Source organism: Monodelphis domestica, chromosome 3 (genome assembly GCF_027887165.1).
Source record: "Monodelphis domestica isolate mMonDom1 chromosome 3, mMonDom1.pri, whole genome shotgun sequence".
In the NCBI taxonomy this organism is placed as follows: Eukaryota; Metazoa; Chordata; class Mammalia; order Didelphimorphia; family Didelphidae; genus Monodelphis; species Monodelphis domestica.
Window position 1 is genome coordinate 417145511 of NC_077229.1, and position 19247 is coordinate 417164757.

A 19247-nucleotide genomic window follows, 5' to 3' on the forward strand; every position below is an offset into this window, starting at 1 on the left:
GTCACTCAGAGGTTATTTTTTTGTCTTACCAGAAAAGGCAGAGAGTCAGTGAAGCTGAAACCTGAGGTTTCAGGATCAGTTGTGTTATAACTAAGGTTGCCAAGACCATCAGGTGTGTCTAACGTCTCAGATTCCATGGACGCAACTCCATGGAGAAATGAGTCCAGGGCCCTAACCCTAATTTTTAAAGGAGGCCAGTGCTAGTCTCATTCTTTATGCCACAGGGCCAGTGACTTCCTTGAAGATGCCTTTAGAGCATGGTATCGAACTCCTATGGAAACAGGGGCTACTAATCCATACATAAGAATCTATTTGTTTTATTGTATTTTTATTTTTTATTTTATTTAGTATTTTAATAAATTCTATGAAATTTTATATTTTATAAAATAAATGTTTTTTTTTTTGTTAAATGTTTTCCAATTATACTTTAATCTGGTTCTGGTGTCACTTGGAAGTGTTGTGAGTCAGAGAGAGCCAGAGGAGCATGTGTTTGACACCTCTGCTTAGAGCAAAATAGATTGGTGCTCAGAGAATCCTGTATGGAAGGTTCTGTAGTAATGATTTTGCTATGGGCAAAAAACTGTAGGCATGGACTTGATCCCAAAGAGGCAACATGTCATCATAGGATCAAGCGCGAGGAGATAATTGAGAGATTATCCAGTCCCACCCCCTCATATTCCAGACAAAGTAAATGACTTTCAGAAAATCTGAGTGACATGGGCAGGAAATAACAGAACTTGAGGATTCAGATCCTCAAATGATGATTCAAATCCTCCAATAGGATTTGATCCAAGTTCCTCTCACTCTAGAGCCCATTTACTCTTGCCACTATACCAAACTGTCACCACAACCACTTGGCAAAGGCTGGACAACATCTATGTGCTGGGAGCATAATATTCATATCAAGCATTTCATCATCTACAGGCAATTCTTTGTTTCAAGCCTTCCTCCCTCTCTCACTGCCATAAATCAGTCAATTTGCTGTTCTAGGTTTCAGGGACCCAAAGATGAAAAAAAAAAAATCCCTGCTCTTGAAGTGTTTATAGTCTATCAGAATGACAACATGTACATATAGAAGTTTATACAGAACAAACATAAACTTAATTCAAAGTGATTAAATACAAGACAGTTAGGAGAGGAAGACGATGGTATTCTTAATCCTGATGGCTTCAGAAAAAGCTTCATGTGCAAAGTGATGCTTGAACTTCATCTTTAAAAAATGAGAGATTCTGTGAGGCAGAGATGAGCAGAACATGCAGTCCTGGAATGGGGAATGGCTAGCACAAAGACATAGGGGCTGGAGACGGAGGACCACATGTGAGGAGCAGAGAGAAGGTCATTTCAGCTGAGTAATACAGCACGAGAAGGGGAATGCTATATCCTGGGGTTACGATGATAGGTTGGGTTCTAAAGAGTCTATATTTTATTCTAAGGACAAATAGGGAACTAATAGACTTTTTTGAGAAGAGTAGTGCGGAGTTTTGGTTATATGAATGTGCTCTTACAACAGTGACCAATATGGAAGGGTTTTGCATAAAAATAAAAAATAAGGGAAAAAAATGATGGTGATTTTCCCAAAAGTAAGGAAATTCAGATGAAATAGGAGTTTAAGGGGAAAGTTTATGGGTCTTGTTTTGGACATGTTCAGTTACTTCCATGCCACTCACTTTGAAATTTCCAAAAAAAAAAAAGCATGTCATGTTTGGTACCCAGCAGAGAATCAAAAGCTGGATTTAGAAGTCTATGTCATGTGCACAGAGATAATAATTAAACCCTGGAAGTTGATGAGATTGGTAAAAGATAGTTTATAGACAGAGAATATGAGAAAACTATAAGAGAATATGAGAATATCCTGAAGATAGAGCCTTGGAGAATGCCCATTCTCCAAGTATAATTTGTATGTGTAATGTGGATGATAAGCCAGAAAAGACTAAGAAGGAAGGATCAGCAAGTACTAGAGGAGAACCAGGAGAGATTAGTGTTAGGAAAACCTAGGAAGGAGGAAATATCCAGGAAAGAAGGGGGGTCAACAATACCAACTTCAGCAGAGAATTCAAAATAAAGACTGAAAAACAATCATCATATTTAGTATGTAAGAGTGTTGGTACCTATGGCTGGGGGGAGGAGGGGGAAACAGCTTTGATTCAGTGATGAGGTCAAAGGTTAGAATGAAAGATGTTGAGGAGAAAAGAAGGGAAAATTTTGGCCGAGAAAGGAAGAAGTTATATAAGATGATAGTTTCTGAGAATAGGAGAGTCTAGGGAACTCTTTTTTTTTTTTTTAAGATAGGGAGATATGGGGGGCAGCTGGGTAGCTCAGTGGATTGAGAGCCAGGCCTAGAGACGGGAGGTCCTAGGTTCAAATCTGGCCTCAGACACTTCCCAGCTGTGTGACCCTGGGCAAGTCACTTGACCCCCATTGCCTAGCCCTTACCACTCTTCTGCCTTGGAGCCAATACACAGTATTGACTCCAAGATGGAAGGTAAGGGTTTTTAATTATAAAAAAAAAAAAAAGATAGGGAGATATGGGATTGTTTGAAGGCAATGGGAATTACCAAAAGGAATTAGTAGATAAGGATTGATCAGATTGGATAGACAGAGTGGAGAGGATAAAAGGGAGGAGAATGGATTGTTTGGAGTGAAATTTTATGGAGAAAAGAGGATCAAGAAAACATGTGGCTGGGATGACCTTGACAAGAAGAATCATCTCGTTATCAGAGATTTAAAGAAAGGAAGAGGGATGATAGGATGATGATGAAGAGTTCTGGAATGAGGAAAAGAAGATATTCAATGTGAATGGCTTAATTTTCTCAATAAGCAAAAGAGGTTGTCTTTAACTGGGGGTGAGGAAAAGATGTGAAAGGTATAATGAGAAAAGTTTTGGCAATAGCTTCTAGGGAAGGTGGTACAAGGAATCATTTAGAAAAAGATAAAAGTATTGCCTTGCTTCAATGAGAATCCAATTTGATTTAGATAACATAAATTTGTAATATGCACAAATAGTGTGACTTCTACCACCTCTGTTTAGCAGTATGTGAGTAGAGACAGAGTAGTGGAAGTAGTTCAGAGCTGGAGTTTTGTGACAGCTAATCAGCAGGGTCATGAGAGCATGCCCCCAACCCTCCGTGCTCTTACCAGCAGTGAAATCATCTATAGACACTCTAATTTCTATGTCCCATCATTCCCTCTACATTCAGCTGCCCCCCCCCCAAGTATGCATGTATATTCCTATACCTCCATAATTTTTACTCATTTAGTTCTCCCTAGGAGGAACACTTTCTCTTTGCCCCTCACTCCTCTTCTAAAGTTGCTCTGTGCTTCAAGTACCATTTCTTCCATTTAACCTTTCCTGACCTCTAGTCTGCACTGACTTTCCCCTCTCTGCATCCCCCTATCATTTTTACTCAGTGCCACATCTAGTTTAGCATTAAATTGGCCTCAAATTATGTCAAAGGTATCTGTCTCTTTTCTTCAATTATCCTATAAATACCTTGAGGGCAGAGGTGGTTTCAAACCTAGAGAGGGTCCCCCTTTGATTTACCAATAACTAGTCCTATACCAGTAGTAGAAAAACTCTGGATCCCATTTGATATGTCTAAGGACATGTCCAAATAATTATCAATCTTATGACTTTTTAATATAATTGGGTTAGATAACCACCCAAAAGTAGCCTAGAGAAATCTCAATATGCCAGACCACTAAACCAACTTCTTAGTGGATAATCAGCCATTTTAGGTCCATTCAACCCCCCACCCCCCAATGCTGAAAAATCAGAAGGGTTGGATTTACCAGGGCCCTTTTCCTTCTGTAGAAGTCCCCACCATGCTCACCTTCCTAACATCCACAATTTGCCTTGTGTGCAACCAAGGTACAAGCAATAGATTTGTAGGAAAACGAGCACTTACTTGGGAAAGAGATTTTGTGGAAATGGAATTAGGGAGGCAAGAATGTTAAGGTCAAAAACATCTATAAGAATGTAATTTGGATGAAATTATTTCCAACATCTGACATTTTTGTATAAGACATTTTTCCTGAGAGGTGAAGTCCTAAGCCAGGATCTTTCCAAGGACAGCCCTGCCCAGAGTTACTAGGATAATTAAGAAAATAGTCTTTAGAGTTGGAAAAGAAAAAAAATGGGGCTACTCAAACTGGACCCAAAAAGATGATGGATTCAGCTGAAGAGAGGGAAGGGAATAATCATTTATTAATCACCTATTTTATGCCAAGCACTTTGTGCCAAGCACTTTATAAATATCTCATTGGGTTCTCACAACAAACAAGGAGGTAGTTATTATTATTCCCATTTTATAATTAAGGAAACTGAGGAAGGCAGAGGTTAAGTGATTCATCCAAGGTCACACCGCTAGTGTCTTAGATTGAATTGGGTCTCTAATATTTCTTGCTCCCAGTCCAGCACTCTATCCATTGTACCATCTAACTTTGGGTAACAGTCTCTACCCAATCTTTTTCCTTCTTCCCCAGCATAATATTGGCGTGTATTCATTTGTACATATGTACAGTGACTTCTTTCTCAATTATCCATGATTTCTGAGAAGCAAAAGTACAGATAGTCTTCCCTCTTTCAAAAATCCCAACACAATCATATTTAACTTTGAAATGTACTCAAGCATAATCATTTTCTGTCCTCAAACCCAAACTAGTGTTCCCATACTGACACATATCCTGAGTGTGATATCTAGGTGGATGGCAGTTGGGGACAAGAGAGAAGAAGGAAACAATCCCAAAATAAGACAGAAACAGACAATAATCTCATGAATTAAAAGATTTGGTTGGATGTTGAACATACGAGGCAAACAAATAAGGCATTTTCTCTCCTCCACAACATTATAGTAGATGGCACAAGGGATAGAGCAGCAGACCTAGAACAAGAAAATGGGCAAATCACTGCACCTCTGCCTCAGTTTCCCCATCATTAAAGTGATGATACCACCTCCCAGGGTTGTTGTGAAGACCAAATGAGATAATTGTAAAATACTTAGCACAGAGCTCAGCAAATAGTAATCACTATATAAATGTCAGCTATTATTATTATATAGAAGATAGTTGGGAGCTTTGTGAGTTTTCTGGATTGACTCAGTTGAGTTATTTTACTTTACCTAATTAACAAAAGTCAGAGAACTTTGGTAATGGGTGAAAAATGAAATTATATATGTAAAATTGCACTATAAATGCAAGTAAATATTTTCATCAAGACTAATCATTCTGAAATTTATCCTGTAGGGGTAATAAAAATCAGGAAGTTAAAGAATTGTTTGAAGGAATTCAATTCACCAAATGGTTATTAAAGTACTTTAAATGAAAACAAGAACCAATATTAGGCTGATCAATGACTCCTGCTGGATCCAATTTAAAGGTTAGGTGTTGCAAGGGATAGAACACTGGACCTGCTTTAAAGAAGAAAACCCTAGTTCAAATCCTACTTCAGAAATTTAACCAACTTATGACCCTAAACAGATCAATAACCTTTGTCTGCCTCAGTTTCTTCATCTATAAAATGGAAATAATAATAGCACCTACCTCCCAGGGTTCTTGTGATAAAATGAGATCATCTCTGAATCACTTTGCAAAATGTAAAGCACTATTAATAGTGCTAGTTACTATTAATGTTTATTTTTATGATCGTTAGTATGATCATTTTTTGTCCCACAGGTCTGCCATTGCCTCAGGACTGCATGGTTACAATGGCATCCTGGTGGGACTCCTGATGGCCGTGTTCTCGAAGAAGCTGGACTACTACTGGTGGCTTCTATTTCCAGTTACCTTTACCTCCATGACATGGTAAGGAAAATTCATCCCCTTGACCCTATCTACCTCCCCCAAGGTCTAGGTTAAAGGACCCTGACCTATTCAAACTTAGACAAGGGATGCAGAGTGGTAGTGGTGACATTGTTTGGGTCCCCAACCCACAAGGCGATGGAGCTGACATACATGCCATGATTAGGGTCAAATAATAGGGTGAGAAAGAGCATAACTGGTGGGACAAAGTTAAATAATGATACAAAAAGGTCAAGCTAAAAAGTATAAACTTAAAGGATGAGATAAAGACCCGAAATGAAGACCAGAACAGTCGCCCAGAGTCTAAAATGATCCAGCATCGTCTAGTACAAGCTATTAGCAATGAAAGTTTGTCTCATACAAATTTTCTACTTGAAATAACATTATTATATGGGTATAGTGTAGTGGTTTTCCCACCTCCCTGAACACAACTCCTCACAACAATGCCCCTCCTGTCCTGGGGTTATCCAAAGACTCTGGGCTTTCACAAACCAGAATCAATCAGGGTGTGCTAAACCCCAATAAGGTCCCTTCATGTCTTTGACTCTGTTCCTCCACCTAGAATTACTCCAGTAAAACCCTCTTGATAGATTAATGGCATTTCCAAAAGTAAGTAACAAAGCCCCCAAAACGCAAGAAAGAAAACTGAGTTGGGTAGAAGACAATCTTGATTTCCCTTCATAGAAAATATAAAAGATTAAAAAAAAGCCCACCTTAAAGCCCACAATGAGATACAGAATTATAGTAGAAAGAATATGCCAAGGGACAGACATTCAAATACTACCCTTTTGTAACATTGAAGTCTTTAGGTGGTTCTGGTTCATGAGGCGAGGAGATCTGAGTTCAAATTGGAACTCAGACACTAACTGTGTTACTCTGGGCAAGTCATTTAAACACTGCCTCAGTTTCCTCAACTGTAAAACACTGCCATGGAGTCTAGAAAGGCTTGTGGGATAGGATCTCATTTGGTATGGAGTAGTCAATTCTGATTTGGAAAATAAAGGAATAGGATAAAAGTATTCCAAGTCAGTAAAAAATTTAAAAAAATAGCACCGATGTATCAGGAGTGTTGTGAGGGTCAAATGATATAATATTTGTAAAGTGCTTAGTACAGTGTGTGGCTTATAGCAGGTGCTTAATAACTGCTTGTTCATTTCCCCTTCCCCAAGTAATCTCTAAAAGCTGTCAGCCAGGAAACTTAAAGCTTTAAGGTCTGTCATTGCCATATGATGTTATGTGATCTTGGGCAAGGCTGACCTTTTGGTGCCTTCAGTTGCCTCCTCCATGCTAGCTGAGCTTTGCATAATTCATAGAATTATCACGATGCTATAAAAAACAATTGTCACATGTGGAAGTATTTGCACTTCTTGAACTTAAAAATAAAAGGTATTATTTTTGTCATCACTACTAATTATTCTCAAAATCTATCCCCTAGAACTAGTAAAAATGAGAGAATTGAAGACCGCCTCATGGTTATTAGGATAGAGATTGGTTGGACAGTTTAATTCAACACATTTATTAAGAACTTAAAGGCTTTACAAATGTGATCCTCACAACGACTCCAGGAAGCAGGTGCTGTTATTATCCTCCGTTTTGACAATTTGAGGAAACCAAGACAAGCAGAGGTTGTCGCCTGCCCAGAGTGGCACAGCTAGTAAATGTCTGAGGCTAGATTTGATCTGAGGGCTTCCTGTGCAAAAGGCACTGTGACACTATGACAGACGCTCTTTATGGTATAGGAAGGTTTCTAATTTAGAATGCCCACAGTACTTTATGGACTACAGGACCTGAAGTAGATGCTTAATATATGGTTGATCGATATACTAATGGAAATGATTGCCCTAGGACAAGCAAAAGGAAAAACCTGGAATAAGAGATCATTGGAATCAAAAGGGTCTTCAGATGTCCTCTAGGTGCCACAGTGGTGAGAAAGGGGCACATTTCAAGCCAGGAACCAAAAGGATAACCAGAATCCCTACAAGGTCAAACCAAGGAGTACAATGGATTAAACACATTCAGAATATGAGGCAAAGGCATGAAAAAGAGATCTGAACAGTGGTTCAAAGTCTGAAGGAGGTAATTTTACAGAGAAGCACTTAAGTCCAGAGAAGGGAAGGCATTCACAAGCAGTCACATATCTACTTAGGGGAAGGACTGGAACTAGAATAATCCCTATCTCCAGATCTAGTATATGTGCCTTTTATCAGCACATTGTCCCTGTTTCCAGTCATTTCTAAGGAGAATAATTTATACTTCACATCCCCAAAGAGGAAATCTCCTTTATTTCCATCTTGTGAGGCTTTTAAAACAAATTGGTTTAACCTGGCTCGAGTAGTATTTAATAACTGCCCAGAAGCACTCCAAAACGTTATAACATTGAATATCCTCAGTTAATTACTTTGCCTTGAAAAGCTTTCTTATCCTGCCCAGGAAAGAAAACAGGTAAGGTCCTGATCTGTGTGGGAATTTTCTTAAAGGGCTTCACATCCAAGAGGATGAAAAAAGACCCATGTAAACCTTCATGTTTTTATGTGAAGAAAAAAAGACCAAAAGCTACCAGCGCTAAACAGAATGAGGTGGCAACGTTTGTTTTTTAGGATCCCTCAAACCTTTTTAGCACTTTTTCTCCCTCAAGTACTGCTGTTTTTCAAGTTGTTTCTTATCCCTCCTGTTAGGAAAGAAAATCAATGATAAGCTCATTCATACTAAAGATGCTGAGGACTTACTACATTACCACTCCAATGGAGGCTAATATTTCAGAAGGGATTACTTAGAGAGGGAAAATTTAATTCAAAGAAATGAGTTTTACTGGTGAAATTCCAGACACTGGAACAAGCTGGTTAGACAGATGTTAAGCAGTCTCATTAGTGAAAAACAAAGGTAAGAGAGAGAACAATCTGGAATTGTGCCCAAAGAGTTATAAAACTGCTTATGTCTTTGACCCAGCAATACCACTACTAGGTTTATTTCCTAAGATGATCAGGGGGAAAGGGGGAAAAAACCCTACACATAGTTAAGATGATAACAGCTAGAGGCTGGGGTTTCTTTTGTATACTTGCTGCTCATCCTCAGGACTACCCAAAGACCCTGGGCATACACAAATGAGAATCAATGCTGGGTGTTAAGCCCCCAAAAGATCATCCCTTCTCTGATAAAGCAGCAGTAGAGGCAGGTAAATGGTACAATGGATAGAGCGCCAGACCTGAAGACAAGAAGACCTGAGTACAAATCTGGCCTCAAACTAACCATTTGCCTCAGTTTCCTCAGCTATAAAATGGGGATATTACAAGAACCAAATACAACCTCATCTATAATATAAATGTAATAATAGCACCGACCTGCCAAGATTGTTGTGAGGATCAAATGAGATAATAATAGACAAGCACATAGCATAATCCCTGGTACAAAGTAAGCACTATAGAAATGTTTAATAATAATAATAAATGACATACTATTTGCAAAGCATTTAGCAAATGCTTGGCATGTAACAGGTACTTAATAAGTGCTTATTCTTTTCCTATCTTGCACTACATCAGAGCACAGGAGCTTTTGTTTCCCATGAAGAAAATTATGCTCAACTTTTTCTATTTAAGAAAAAAGATTAAGCAAATGGCTAACCAAGTTGTGGCATAGGATTATAATGGGATACCACTGAGCCTTAAGAAATGACAAGCAGTGATCACATGGTTCGATGGGGATATGATTGGGGATGTAGACTATAAACGATCACTCTATTGCAAACATTAATAACATGGAAATTGGTCTCAATCAATGACACATGTAAAACCCAGTGGAATTGTGCGCTGGCTATGGGAGGGGGTTGAGAGGAGGGGAGGAAAAGAACATGAATCATGGAACCATGGAAAAATATTCTAAATTAATTAATTAAATAAACTTAAAAAGAAAAAAAAAGAAAAAAGAAATGACAAGCAGGTTAAAAAAAAACCAAAAACATGGAAACCTCAGACACTTCTCAGCTGTTTGACCTTTCACTGGCTACCTGTTACCTCTCTTCTGACTTGGAACCAATACTTGGTATTGATTATTAGACAGAAGCTAAGCTATTTTAAAAAATGAAAAGATATGCATGAAGCTATAAAGAATAAAAGGGGTAGAACAAAGAGAATACTATAGACATTCACAGAAATGTTGTTTTAAAAATGTCTTGTGTATGTCCATATCCAGAGAAAGAACTGATAGAAATAAACAAGATATAGTTTTAAATATTCATATAACATTTTTGTTGTTATGCCTTTTCTTAAAGAAGGGAGAGAAAAGACAGAAAGAATTAATTGTTAATGTAACAAATAAATAAATTTTAATTAAAAAAAGAAAGGTTTCCATCTGAGATAACTATTTCTTTAAAGTTGTGGAAGACTGTGTGACCCTGGGCAAGTCACTTAACCCCCATTGCCTAGTCCTTACCACTCTTCTGCCTTGGAACCAATACACAGTATTGACTCCAAGACGGAAGGTAAGGGTTAAAAAATAAATAAAAAGTAAATAAAGTTGTGGCGGAAGCATGAATTTCAGATAACTGGAAAGTTTACTCATGTCTTTGACATAAAGAACTCCTATATTAACAGATAAAGCAAAGCCATCTGGGCTAGGACATGGAGAGGATAGAACAGGGATAAGGGCAAGTATATCTCAGCCACCTTCAGTGATGAGGCAATATAATATAGCATTTAAGAATATTGACTTGAACAAGGAAATCCAGGTTTGAATCTTGGCTCTAAAATGGAAAGCTCTGTCCATGGGCAAATAATTTAGCCACTCGGAGCCTCAGTTTATCTATAAAATGAGGATAATCATTGAATCATATATAATTCTTGTGAAGAAAACAAACTTTACAACATTTAGGAAATATGAGCTATCTTGAGTTTGTAAGTGACCTTGATAATTCATGAAGTGACTATTTTTTTTCAGCCCACTCCTTTCCAGTGCCTTAAGTTCCATCTTCAGCAAATGGGACCTCCCTGTCTTCACTCTCCCATTCAACATTGCTGTGTCACTATACATGGCAGCCACGGGCCATTACAACCTCTTCTTCCCCACGACGCTGGTGCAGCCCATCACCTCAGTGCCCAACATCACCTGGTCTGAGATTGAAGTGCCTCTGGTGAGTCTCCCCAAGATTATCCGGTATTCCTTGACCCCTCAGGATCGTGATAGAAACCATCTGTCCAGACCTGGACTAGTCTAAGTTGATGGCAGATTTCACAATTCCCCAACTCTCTCTTCCCTTATAGTCACCAACCATCTTAGTTCAGGACCTTACTTACTGCTTCTTGGGGGAAAATATGCCCTGCACTTTAGATTTCCCCTGGAGGCAGCTCACAGTTTTAACTTGACTTTGACCCCAAACCCACTTCCTTGTTTCTGTCATTTAGGTTCACAGCCTCAACGTTATCACTGACTCTTTGCTCTCCATCATAAATCCACTCTTGCTGAGTCTTCTACGTCCACCATACTGCTTGCATTTGTACCCTCGTCCCCACTCACAGCTCAGCCTTTCTTCAACTCTTGCCTGGACTCTTGTGGCTTAATTGCCTGCCCTGCCTTAGGTTTCTCCCCTCTCAAATCTATTCTCTGTGTGATGGCCAAAGGGATTTCCTAAAACATAGGTCTCTCCATATCACTCCCTTTCTCAAGCTCTAGTGGCTCCCCATTGCCTCCAGAATCAAATAAAAGCTCACCTGTTTATCTTTTTAGCCACTTCATAACCTCACTCAAGTCTGCCTTCCCAACCAAACTGGCCTTCTTGCTGATTCCATACATGACACTCCATTTCCTGCCATGGTGCAGTTTAAACAGGTTGCCTCCTGGGCCTGGAATGTCAGCTTAGAAACTCTTAGAACCTCTGGTGTCCTTCAAAGCTCAGCTCATCCATCCCCTTCAAATGAGTGCTTCCCCACCAAGATCGCCTTTTATTTTGATTATTTATGTTCACATATAAGCACACACATAACATATACTTATGCATGTGTATATGTGTATATACATATAGTTGTAATATATGTCCATCTCTACACACATGTATGTATGCACACTGTGTAGCATACTACATGTATACATACATGTAGATTGTGTATGCATATACTATACTTCTACATGTATATATGCATGTAGATATGTTTGTGTACAGATTGTATATTTATGTGTAACTATATCTGATATAATAGTATTTATATTATATTATAAATTTATTTGTAATTATATTTTATTATATCATAAGTTGTATATCTGTAATATAACATAAAATTTAATATCTCATATAAGATATTATATAACAATGTATTATAAATAATATAAAGATAGAGATAGAGATTAAATAGACAGAAAGATAGGATAGATAGAGAGAGAGAGAGAGAGAGAGATGGATGGATAGACAGACAGACAGACAGACAGACAGACAGACAGACAGATAGATAGATAGATAGATAGATAGATAGATAGATAGATAGATAGATAGACAGATAGACAGACAGACAGATAGATAGATAGATAGATAGATAGATAGATAGATAGATAGATAGATAGACAGATAGATAGACGGACAGATAGATAGATGGACAGATAGATAGATAGATAGATAGATAGATAGATAGATAGATAGATAGATGGATAGATGGATAGACAGACAGATAGATAGATGGACAGATAGACAGACAGACAGATAGATAGATGGACAGATAGATAGATGGACAGATAGATAGATAGATAGATAGATAGATAGATAGATAGACAGACAGATAGATAGATAGATAGAGAGAGAGAGAGATAGATGGATAGATGGACAGACAGAGAGATAGATAGATAGATAGATAGATAGATAGATAGATAGATAGATAGATTGATAGATAGATTGATAGATAGATAGAAAGACAGACAGACAGGTAGATAAATAGATGTGGGGATAAATAAGGACATTTATCAATAGCTATAAGTTATTTCCCTTACCAGAATACAGTTTCTTAGAGGTGAGGGACTACTTCATTTTATCTTAGTATTTAGCACGGTGCCTGGCAAATAGTGTTTAATAAAATGCTTATCAATTTATTAAATGATTAAAGCCTTATAAACTGGTTTAAAATAATAGTCTGCTATCTACTATCAATGCTGATTAAATTCATTAATTGGTTCTAGAGACAATTATTTTGCCCAACCCCAAGCTAGACTTTAGTAGAGAAGATTTGGGGGGCATCAAAGAAATTAAAGGCATGTTTGTTACTCTCAAAGACTTTATATTCTAAATTAGCCACATATACCTGTGACTGAGTTGGGGAAGCCAAACATCTCAAAATGCAAGATGGCATTGGGTTTGTGAACTAAAACTCTAACTGCTGAGATGGGATGCAGGACCAGAGTAGGCAATGAGAAGGGGCTTGTGTCTCTTAGGTGTCCACTAATTGTTGGAAATTGTCATTTAAAAGTGGGTTCTGTATCTCCCACCTAATCTCAGGGTTGGAATGAGAAAAAGTTGCAGGTCATTTCCATTATTCTAGAGCTATGAAAGCCACAGCTCCTCCATTTTGTTCTACTATAGACCCAGGCCTCATGCCTACCCCAGCCCTGGAATACCAGGTAAATTGTTAAATGCAGCTAACACCTACTGCTCTCTTTCTACCAGACAATTTGTGCCCTGAACTACAGGGAAGCCATACTATGTGGCATTTTTAAAAAATCAGTAGAATTAAGATCCAGAAATGCAAAGGTTTGAGTATTGATTCCTCTCCCTATCGGCCATGTGACCTAGTGAAATTGCTTTGCCTCTCCCTGCCTCAGTTTCCACCACTAAAAAATGAGCAGGTTGGATAAGGTGAGAGTCAGGGTTCTGTCTGGTACTAATGTAATAATGCCATTTCTCTGAGCTTTTTCTTTAAAGTTAGAACTTGCTGGGTTATTCTATTTTTTCTCTTTTTGTTTCTTTTTTAAAAAACTTATCTTTCTTAAAAGGAGAATTTGTAAGGGTATAGAGGGAAGGATACATCTCCAAGGTTAGTAGTGTTCAGTAAATTTCCAAGACACACCTGGCTGCCCTTCCCACCAGAGTATCAGGGGTATCAAGCTGGGAAGAACAGCCCCCTGACACAGCTGACCAGACTGAAATATAAATTACAATGGAGGTGACAAACACAGGCTCTGTTCCAAAGCAACTTGTCCTCTCATTCCTCTCATTCTTGCCTGCTTGGGCTTAAAAACCTCATAAAACCTCCACTTCCAGCTCAAGAAATGGATTTTGGATCCCCTCTGTAGCCTACATTTTTTGGACATTGGCAAGGTGTAGGGAGCGTGGGGTATTTTATTGAGTAGATTTCCAGACTATTCCCGGGGCCTACGCCAAGATCCTCATTATCGTACATAATGTTTTCTTGGTGCCAGGAAATGGTGTTTGAATATTGGAAAACTCCCTAGACCAGGCTTGCCAGCTAGCATAGGCCCTTCCAATAGAAGCTCTAAAAGAAATTAGAGAGGCCCCTAATGAAAACCAGGCTTTAGGCTCCAAGGGAATCATTTGACCAATTCACATAGCCTGTAGTTGAGGATCAGAAAATAATTTTCCATCTCTCCCAGACTTATTGCCCATCTCTCCTCTTCCAACCAAGCTAGCCTTCTTGCTGTTTCCTCACACATGACAATCCATTTCCTGTCCTCATGCAGTGGTACTCATTGTCCCTCGATGCCTAGAATTGCACTCATTCCTCAGCTTCTTAGAATCTCTAATATATGTCAGACCCCATCATTTGGAAGATCTGTCTTCAGTCCATACATCCCTGTGGTAGTCCCTAAAGGGGAAAAAAAGAAGGAATGGAAGACCCATAGTCCTTGATCTTAGAGGGTTTCCAATGTGATTGGGGAAAGAAGGGCAGCATATATCAATTCATAGAACATTAGGGAAATTTGCCTTAAGTCCAAATGGCTCATTTTACAGACAAGAAAACTGATATCCAGAAAGGAGTGACTTGCCCTAGGTCACACACCTAGTTAGTAGCAGAAATAGAATAAAAACTCAGATCTCAGAAATTCCCAGTCCATTTGGTTTTTCCATGATACCATGCTGTTACCAATTCATTTTTGCTGAGAAGGGACCAACTACAAAGATAAGTCCTTGTCAGGATAAAAAGCAGATGGGAGGATTTGCTTGTCAACTGGGGGTAGGGGGGCAGGGAAAGAACATGAATCATGTAACCATGGAAAAATACTTAAATTAAAAGTAAATATACAAATGAATGAATGAATGAATGAATGAATGAATAAAGGAATTCTCTTTTTTAAAAAAAGCAGACTGAGAAAGTATATAATTGGAGTTTCCCCCATTATGAAGTAGATGGGAGATGAATCAGAAATATTAAAGAAATAACAAGAAAACAAGAAAATTGTGGGTCAGCTGGTATGTTATAGATTCTAACTCCTACAGGAGCCCCAGCAAGGAGGTGATGTGTACATATATGTGCATGTGTGTGTGAATATGACCAAAACATAAAGAAAAGCTTTGTCTTATTTATTTAGGGAAGTATAGTACTATGATAGGCAAGATTTTATTATCTTACTTTCCAATAGACTGTAGACTTCTTAAGAGCAGGGATTATTTCAAGAAGTAGTGAGTTCCCCATCAATGGTAGCCTTCAAGTAGATGGTAGATGACAACCTGTTGAGGATAGTGTAGAGGGGATGATTATTCAGATGCATATTAAACCCCACCACAAGCTCTGTTCCAATTCTGACACATTGTGCTATTATTTATTTTCTCAAAATATCTTCTGAATTCAGTTCTTTGATCTCTAGATACCACCATACAAGTCTAGCCTATTCACCTGTTAGCTTCATGCTCCTTTTCAAGAAACATGGAATGTTTTCTATTATCATCCAATAGTTTCATGTTTTGTCTTTCCAACATGTCTTCAAGTTCTATGAGGACAAGAACAAAGCCTTCTCCATTTCTTGTAGCCCTCATAGAATCTAGATGAGGACTAACCATATGTAGTCACTCAATATGTTATGGTTGGTAGTTAACCATGTTTGACTGAGAAACTGAAGAGGAAAAAATTAAGTCATCAATAAACGCTAATCACTGTGTGCCACAGACAAGGAGGAGGAGGAGGAGGGGAGACAGGAGGAGGAGAAAGGGAAGGGGAAGGAGAAGGAGAAAAGGAAGGGGAAGGAGAAGGAAAAGAAGGAGGAGGAGGAGGAGGAGGAGGAGAAGAAGAAGAAGAAGAAGAAGAAGAAGAAGAAGAGAGAAGAAAGAAGAAAGAAGAAGAAGAAAGAAGAAAGAAGAAAGAAGAAAGAAGAAGAAGAAGAAGAAGAAGAAGAAGAAGAAGAAGAAGAAGAAGAAGAAGAAGAAGAAGAAGAAGAAGAAGAAAGAAGGAGAAGGAGAAGGAGAAGGAGGAGAAGAAGGAGAGGAAGGAGAAGAAGGAGAAGGAGGAGAAGGAGGAGGAGAAGGAGGAGAAGGAGGAGGAGAAGGAGGAGAAGGAAGAAGGAAAAAGGAAGAATTCCTGCCTTGCAGAACCCAGACCTGAGTTCTGGTCCAGACTGTTCCCAGCTATGTGACTTTGGGCAAATCACTTCACCTCAGCTTCCTTCCCTGATTAAATGAAAATTATGGGTTAGATGATCTCAAAATTCCCTTCTAACTCTAATGACTCCCCAGGGATTAAGACTTTAAGGAGCTTTTTCAATGCCTTAGAAGAATATTCTCATTGGCTTGAGCTTTCACTGTCAAGAGGAAAGCCCCATAGGCCAGAAACTTAAGTCTTCTAAAGGCCCTGTACTTATTAGCCAGCTGCCCAAGAATCCTCCTTGGGACGTGCCTGACCAGTGGCAGAGTAAAGAGGTGTTTGTCCTTGTTAGCAAACTGTTCTTTCCCACAAGTTGGGGGCACAGAATTGCCACCATGTTCCACCTCATTACTTCCCCAAGATGTGACTCAAACAGCACACAAGTGCGTCAGTTTATGCTCTGTGGTGACCTGCCCTTGTTTCTATTGATTTTGTAGCTCTTACAAGCCATTCCAGTTGGGGTTGGTCAGGTGTATGGCTGCAATAACCCCTGGACGGGCGGCGTTTTCCTGGTGGCCCTCTTTGTTTCCTCGCCACTCATTTGTCTCCATGCAGCTATCGGCTCCACTGTGGGCATGCTAGCAGGTAGGAGGAATCTACTTGCCTAGGTCTTCGGGATTGTTTTAGAGGGTTGTTCTTTCACCTTTTTCTACTGCTCGAGAGAGCTGGCTTTAAAGTCATGGGCGAGGTTGCCATTCATTTTCTGTACTGAATGGCCAATAAAGGTGCATGTTAGACACTGTGGAAGACACAAAAATAAGTGAAGATAGAGTATCTTCCTTTAAGAAGCTGGCAGTCAGGTTGGGAGACAAAATGTACACACAAAAACATGAGGCGGGGAAAAAAGCCTTGGACACTCAAAAGCTCTGCCCCAGCAAACCTTCAGCAAATGGAACCATAAATGTGTAAACGAGACTGAAGGACAGGAGGGAGAATATACCAAGAAAGCACCCCGGAGAGTGGAGTTTTGAGCTGAGTTTTTAAAGTGAGAAGAGATTTACAGGAGAAAGCAAAGTATTGTAGGCAGGGGAATGGTCTGTAATAGCAATGAGAATGACCTCCAGTTTGGATTTGGCTTTAAGACCAAGAACTTCAGGCCAAGGTATTTTCCTAGAAAAGATGAATTGTTGTGTGACCCATAAATGAGAAACACTAAGTAAATGGAGCCAGAGAATGGAGTTCACCCCAACCTCCAGCAATTTCTGGGTTCATAATGACATTTGATGTTGTTTCTGTGACTGCTGATGTGGTTGGGGGGAGAAGAGGGGGATTTGACAGTCACACTGATGGGAGTTCTTCATCATTCCCTAATGCCCTGGACTAGGCAAGGCAAGGCTGTGCCCCCAGTGACTACTGAAAATATTCCATCTTGTTCCTTAGCCCTGACAGTGGCCACCCCCTTTGCAACCATCTACATGGGCCTGTGGAGCTACAACTGCGCCCTCTCTTGCATTGCCATTGGCGGCATGTTCTACGCTCTCACCTGGCAGACACATCTCCTAGCACTCATTTGTGGTAGGTATCCTGGGAGCCTCAGCTAAGGGCATCACAGATTTAGAGGTAACAAAGATCTTGGAGATCATTTAGTTCAAGTCTTTCATTTTACAGATGAGGAAACTGAGGCCTAGAGAGATTACACCCACGATTGGAATGACTCTGGGGTAATTACATCAACTCTGTGGACCTCAGTTTCCCCATTTGTCAAATAGGGATAATACCTACTCTGCCTGTCTTCCAAAGAAGTGGAAGAGATGATAAGGTAACATTTTTGAATGCACATTGAAAACATTACCAGCAATAAAAATGTTTAAGGCATTGCTTTGATGGACCCTTGATTTGGTCTATAGACAGAGCCAGTGGACAGAACATGCATTGAGACATTCAGTAGGCTACAAAGATTACCTGCTGTATGCTCAGTCCCATATAGGCTAGGTCCTCTAGGGGATACAGAAATGAGAAGATTTACTAGAATAATAGATTTAGAGCTCAAAAGGACCATTTAGCCTAAATCACCCAGTTTCTATATGATTTAGGGTTTTGGTTTTATAAGATTATTCATTTCCAAAAATGAATAATATGAAAATATATTTTGTGTGACAATACACATATAACCCAGTGAAATTACTTGTCAACTCCAGAAGTAGGGAGGGAAGAAAAGCAGGAGACAACATGAATCATATAACTTTAGAAAAGTTAGGTAGGAATTTTTATTAAAATAAAATAAAACATAAAAATAAATAAATAAATGTAAGCAAACTGGGGTGGGGGGATCTAAATCACCCAGTGTGATAGAGCACTGAACCTGGAGTCAAGAAGTTGATTTTTAGTCATTTTTGGTTCTGTCACATTCTTTATGATCCCTTTTGGGATTTCCTTGGCAAAGATACTGGGATGATTTGCCATTTCCTTCTTTAGCTCACTTTACAGATGAGGAAACTGAGGCAAACGAGGTTAAGTGACTTGCCCAGGGTCACCCAGCTAGTAAATATCTCCAGGGTCAGATTTTAACTAAGATCTTCCTATCTTGAAGGCTAGTGATCTATGCCACCATGCCACCTAGCATTTAGTACAGTGCCTGGCACATAATAAGTACTTAATAAATGCTTAATTTCCTTTCTTACTTTAAAAATGGGGAACTGAATTACAGATAGAACAAATGATTCACCTACAGATAGTAATAGGACTGGGGTGCTGGCCATGAAACCATTTTGAAATGTGCACATTAGACCACTGTCAGGTTTTAACACCTTTATTTCTAGTTTAAATAAGAATGGCCTTCTGTCCAGATTGCAGGTTGAAATATTTCAGGAAATTTTCAAGGAAAAAGTAGTGTGTGGATGGGTGCTTGAGGGCTGAGAAGGATTTGGAAAAGCCGCAAGGAAGAGGAAAACG

At 39.1% G+C, this 19247-nt stretch overlaps 1 protein-coding gene and 1 long non-coding RNA gene across 3 annotated transcripts in view; one reads left to right on the forward strand and one right to left on the reverse strand.

Moving 5' to 3' along the window:
• Positions 1-19247, reverse strand: part of LOC130458486 (uncharacterized) — a 147231-nt gene that overhangs the window by 17116 nt on the left and 110868 nt on the right. For both annotated transcript variants that reach the window (XR_008917829.1, XR_008917828.1), the window contains exon 2: positions 15351-15448. This is a non-coding gene — a long non-coding RNA (uncharacterized LOC130458486). The remainder of the gene's footprint in view (positions 1-15350; positions 15449-19247) is intronic.
• The window catches only part of SLC14A2 (solute carrier family 14 member 2), a 72130-nt gene that overhangs the window by 5699 nt on the left and 47184 nt on the right, over positions 1-19247 (forward strand). Inside the window, exons 4-7 of the mRNA XM_056824377.1 lie at positions 5671-5799; positions 10726-10918; positions 16793-16940; positions 17736-17870. Of these exons, the coding sequence (XP_056680355.1) occupies positions 5671-5799; positions 10726-10918; positions 16793-16940; positions 17736-17870 (605 nt within the window). The remainder of the gene's footprint in view (positions 1-5670; positions 5800-10725; positions 10919-16792; positions 16941-17735; positions 17871-19247) is intronic.